At 34.4% G+C, this 6000-nt stretch overlaps 1 protein-coding gene across 7 annotated transcripts in view; it reads right to left on the bottom strand.

The window, feature by feature from the left end:
• Positions 1–758: 758 nt before the first annotated feature.
• The window catches only part of RIF1 (replication timing regulatory factor 1), a 55848-nt gene continuing 50606 nt past the window's right edge, over positions 759–6000 (bottom strand). For all 7 annotated transcript variants that reach the window (XM_087435190.1, XM_087435189.1, XM_087435192.1 and 4 more), the window contains 3 exons: positions 5730–5883; positions 3199–3307; positions 759–2253 (listed from right to left, as the gene is read on the bottom strand). In XM_087435190.1, coding sequence (XP_087291316.1) covers positions 2039–2253; positions 3199–3307; positions 5730–5883 — 478 coding nt within the window. In that variant the 3' untranslated portion in view covers positions 759–2038. The remainder of the gene's footprint in view (positions 2254–3198; positions 3308–5729; positions 5884–6000) is intronic.

The following is a 6000-nucleotide window of genomic DNA, read 5'->3' as shown; positions in this document are numbered from 1 at the left end:
CTTATAACTGTATCAACGACGATGATTTAGCAAACTCGTTTTTGCCCTCAAATAATTTTAAAATATATCCTTGCTGAACCACAATGTTTTAAAATATCTGTGCTTATTTCAAATTCAGTGATTTAAGTAAATAGTAATCATTTTTGTCACATTTTCTGCTATACTGTTCACCTTCCCAAGAACTTCATTCCAACAGCAAGTTTACAGAAACCTTAAAATATGTAGTCACAAAATGAGCTAATTTTGAGTCCTTTGAACACACACACACATCCCTTCTTATACTTATTCACTAAAAACTTATGTGTCTCTTTACTGTCAATATAATTTGGTAAATAAATGACAGACAGTGTAAACCACAATTACAAATCTGTTAAAAAATTCCTATTTTTCGTTAGTTATTTCTTCAAGCTACAATTCTCAGTTCAGCGGTCCCAGAATTTCTTTTAAAACCATCCTCGGTGCATGAATGTCAAACTTAGAACCCAAAATATTTGCAATGATGATGGATTTATGATTATGAAAAAGTGCTTTTACTGTGGCTGGCTGGCGGTCCCCTTCTGAATATAGGAGCTAACTAGACACAAGGATTAAACTTTCTATAACTTGCTGAAGAAATGTGTGCCTTTTCAAGTAGGGGTTAGTTCTGAATAAAGTGTGAAACTGAGAAGATCACTCATTCTATTCAGAGAACAAATGAGATATTCTAACTGTTGAAAAGACGAAACAAATATGGGAAGCCAGGCACTGATACTAGTTGGTAAAATTTACAAGTATTTTAATTATATACACCCTATTTTTTAAAACTAGGAAAAACATACATATTTCAAAAGAACAGTTTCAAATTTCTTCCAAGTTTGCTTTAGGTGTAGGTGAAAAGAACAGATAAACTCTAGATTTCTTATGGTCCAAGTGGTAATTAAAATACTCAAACTAACTCCCCATTAAAAAGAAATGTACGAGGCTCACTTTCTAGTGGCTGATACCCTCTTCCAATTCAAAAGGAAAAAATAAGCATGGGTATGAACAGCAAAGTTGTAACACTTTCTTATTTCTATAACTTTACTCATTCTGGTTACTTTAGAAAATAAACTTATGTTTTAACTAAGACTATCAACTAGGTACAAAACTATTCATTGTTTTATTTGTAGATACAGAATCCTACAAACATCTGCAGCAAGCCCACAAAGCACTTCTATTGTCCATACTGATATTCAGTACTTAATATATACAAAATATGCTTCTATAAACAAAAAAGGTATTCACAAGAAGCTGCAGAAAAGTTCATGCAATTAACGAAGGCTGAAATTAAATTAAATTAAAAACAGGGTAACCTATACATAATGTACAAATAGTCGTGCATTTTAAAATGAATACTCCATGTCTCATACGAGTTAATTTTCACAGGCAAATGCTGCTGCACAAATATTTGCTAACGCAAATAAATGAATGGAATCTTAGTAAATTCTGCTTTAATATTTTAACCTCAAAAGTTGAAACTTTTGGTATTTTTCTTGAAAGTTGTCCAAACAAAGCTGACATCTGTGAAAAACGTTTCAATTCTTTTGTGTCTCATTTGAGGTGTTTTTACCAAGAACAAGTTTCTTAAACCTCAGGCAAAACAAAAATAGATTAAAAAAAAAAAAAATCAAGTATAAACACCTTTACCAATTCAGCAAAAAATTCAAATAAAAATTTTCAATTTTATTTACTTAAAATGTTTTGTCAGAATATGCATGAGTCTAAGTGTAAAATAAAAAGTATGCTTCTGATTCTATTTTCTGCTTTCACGTTTCAGTAAGATATTTAAATTTTTGGAAAAAATATGCATAGCAGCCAAGAAAATACATTACATGGAAAAACTGATCTTACATAATAAACTTACAAAATTGAACTTACATATTAAATCACTGTCCTTTAGGATCTGAAATGTTATCAACTTTGCAAACATTCAGTCTGAAATTGTGCTATATTTCAGGACTTATTTTATGAATCAACAAATCCAGTGATGTTAAAAACACTTCAATTTCCTCTTAAAATACTAAACAGAATTTTCATGGGCTGGCGACCTCCAACGTGACTGCAGATTTTTTATAATAGAGTTTGCCATACTACCAAGTTTCTCATGCATTTCAAATAGCTGGCTTCCTGAATAATTATGGAGATCTTCCGAATTCAGTTGAAGAGCAAGTGCACTAATCTGTGCCATAAGATTTCTAGATAACGGAGTTTCTAAAGCAACAGGATCAATTAAATCTAAAAGAGAAAAAAGCAGAATTAAATCTATTCCAGATTAAGACTTAACTTGTATATATATCTCCTTTTAAGTTAATAAAAAGTTTAAGTGCCTAGGTTTCAAGTTAAGAGGACAGGCTGAGGTCCTCCCACTCAAGAGAACATGGTGACAGAAAAATCTACCATAGCTTATATCGTGCCATTAAAGAGATTGCCCGACTACTTCATTTTTATTAACAGCATAACTGGAACACAATGTTTAGTTTATATCCTTATTTGAGACCTTGACGGAGTAGAAGTTGACAACTAAGGAAAAGCAACTAGACATACTTAAGTCAAATCAGTTATTTTTTATACACTTTGCGATCAGCATGAAAAAAATACTTGTTGAATTCACAGGGCATGGTCAAATTAAAACCACAGACGGTCCCCAACTTACGATGGTTCAACTTATGATTTTCTGACTTTATGATGGTGCAAAAATGATACGCATTCAGTAGAAACTATACTTTGAATTTTATTCTTTTCCCTGGGCAAGCAATATGTGGTAAGATACTCTCTTGTGATGCTGGGCAGCGGCAGTAAGCCAAAGATACAACTACAACCATTCTGTACCCATACAACCATTCTGTTTTTCACTTCCAGTATAGTATTCAATAAGTTACATGAGATATTCAACCCTTTATTATAAAATAGGCATTGTGTTAGATGATTTTGCTCAACTGTAGGCTAATGCAAGTATTCTGAGCACGTTTCAAAGAAGACGAAGCTAAGCTATGATGTTCGCTAGGGTAGGTGTATTAAATGCTTTTTCGAGTTATGATATTTTCAACTTACGATGGGTTTATCAGGACATAACCCGATCGTTAAGTCGAGAAAGATCTGTAAGAGCATAACAACAAAATATTTCTTCAAGAAAGTCAGCTTATTTTGTAAATAAGATCATCCCATTTTGCTAAAATATACCTGAGGCCAGTCTTTCTTCATCAGAAGAGAGCGATTTATTTTCTATTCCATTTATTGTTTTTTCAGAAATATCAAAAACTGGAATCTCTTCTAGTCCACGAGACTTCACCTTTTTATACATTCAGGCCAGCAAAAACAAAACAAAACCAACAAATTGAAAGTTACTTTTTTTTTTGGGAGGGGGGAAGATTAGCCCTGAGCTAACATCTGATGCCAATCCTCCTTTTTTTGCTGAGGAAGATTGGCCCTGGGCTAACATCCTTGCCCATCTTCCTCTACTTTATATGGGACGCCGCCACAGCATGGCTTGACAAGCGGTGCGTCAATCTGCGCCTGGGATCCAAACCTGCAAACCCTGGGCCACCGAAGTGGAGCATGCACTTAACCGCTACACCACCGGGCTGGCCCCGCAAGTTACTTGTTAAAAATTCTTTTTTTTTTTTTTGAGGAAGATCAGCCCTGAGCTAAGATCCATGCCAATTCTCTTTTTTTTTTTTTTTGGGCTGAGGAAGATTGGCCCTAAGCTAACATCTATTGCCAATCCTCATTTTTTTTTCCCTTTTTCTCCCCAAAGTCCCAGTAGATAGTTGTATGTCATAGTTGCACATTCTTCTAGTTGCTGTACGTGGGATGCCGCCTCAGCATGGCCAGACAAGCGGTGTGTCAGTGTGTGCCCGGGATCTGAACCCGGGCCGCCAGTAGCGGAATGTGCGCGATTAACTGCTAAGCCACGGGGCCGGCCCCCGCAAGTTACTTTTAACAGGACTAACAGTACTAATGCTGGAAAAGAATCTGATACAATACATTCTACAGCCCATCACATGATTAGTATCTTAGCTAATATTGCTAAGAAACTACGTTCTACTAACAACACAAAAAACAGCATTGTAAAGTGTTTTCTCAAAGAGATTGTTAGGAATTTATATTATTTCGTAACAGACTTCTCAAGAAATATAGCCATGGGAGCCAAGAAAATTACATTATACTTCCCAAGTTCAGGAAGATGGGAAAAGAAAACCTAAGGCAGATTTCCAAGCTTAAATAATATATGGACTTCTTTTTAAAAGAACACAATTTTGATAGGTGTTCCCAAGGCTTACTGATTACTGAGAAAATACTAATTTCAGAAGGTTACAGTTACCACATGACCCAGCAATTCGACTCCTACGTATATACCCAAGAGAAATAAAAGCGTATGCCCACCCACACAAAAGCTTGTATATGAATGTACATAATAGCAAAAGGTGGAAACAACCCAAATGTTCACCACCTGACAAACAGATAACCTGAATGCTGTATGTTCACACAATGGGGTATTATTTAGTCATAAAAAGGAATAAAGTACTGATACGTGTAAATCTTGAAAATATTATGCTAAGAAGCCAGTCATGAAAGACCACAGGTTATATGACTCTACTTTCATGAAATGTCCATAAAATGCTAATCTATAGAGAACAAGATTAGTAGTTGCCCAGGGGGTGAAAATGAGGAGTGATTGCTAATGGGTACAGTTTTTTCCTGGGGTGATGAAAAATGTTCTAAAATTAGATTGTGGTGATGGTTGTGTAACTTTGTGAATATACTAAAAACCACTTAATTGTGTGCTTTGGGTGGGTGAATTTTATGGTATGTGGTGGTATCTCAATAAAGTAGTTTAAAAACATAAATGTAATTTTCAGAGACAATTCCCAGGACCCATGGACCACTGAAAATACTTCAGAAACTACTCTTGATATATGAGACTGAAAATTATTAATACAGTTTTTTAACTGGTTAACAAATGTTTTTAAAGATCACAAATAAATTAATACTAAACCAAGGACTTTCAGGAATACAGCAGAAGTCTTCAGTAGTTAGCAAACTCCAGTCTCAGGAATTCTAACATAGAACATTGGTTTTCGTCCTTAACATACCCTATTTTTCATCTATTCACAAATTTGCATAATCTCAATGGATACATAAAGGGTCTCTGGGTTTTAGGAGAGCCTGTGAATCCTTCTGAAGTGATATATAAAATTTTCCAAATATATTTTTATACGGGGGAATAATCTTGGCTTTCATCAGAATCTTGAAAAATGTCCATGATCCAAAATGTTTATGTGCAAAAAGATGATAGGGAGAACAAGTAAAAAAAATTAGTCACAATTGTGTTGGATATCAAAATCAAAATAATGTCAACTACAAATCTGCACGATTTTTGTAAATGTTTAGATTTGAACATCTAGGTTTTAGGAATAGCAACTATGGAACCAATCAATTTGGTAGAAATAAGAGAAGAGAAGGGGGACAGAGAACAGAATTCAAATAAAGAGGTGTATTACACAAAAACAGTAGAAAATAAATGAGCAAACTTCTCTGTGGAATTATAACGTGATCTTGTAAGTCACTCGACTGGAGGGGAATGGAAGAAAAGGCACCATAAACTGGGCTTTTAAGTAAGAATAGATTAAATTCAAACTTCTGTAATTATATTGTTAACTGTATAATCATTTAGTTAATATACGATTTATAACTAACATCTAAGTTTTTACCTGTTGCTCATGATATACTCTGAGAGCCTTTCTTACATTGGACACTTTTGGAGAACGGATAGGAAGAGTTTTTATTTCAGATGCTGTAAGAGTACTCAAATCACCAATTGTTTTTATATTCTTGGCTCTAATAAGTTGTCCCAGTCCTCTTGCCCTGAACCAACGATGAGAGAAAAGGGAAACAGTCATTAGTTTTACATTTATTCTATTTGTGAGGGCCCATCCAGTTGAATTTCCTGATTTAAGCTCAGTCATAACTGAATTTACATAG

Source organism: Ceratotherium simum, chromosome 9, assembly GCF_057802395.1.
Source record: "Ceratotherium simum simum isolate JZ-2026a chromosome 9, ASM5780239v1, whole genome shotgun sequence".
Taxonomy (NCBI): domain Eukaryota; kingdom Metazoa; phylum Chordata; class Mammalia; order Perissodactyla; family Rhinocerotidae; genus Ceratotherium; species Ceratotherium simum.
The sequence above is the reverse complement of the archived record's forward strand: the minus strand, read 5'-3'. Positions and strand labels throughout refer to the sequence as shown.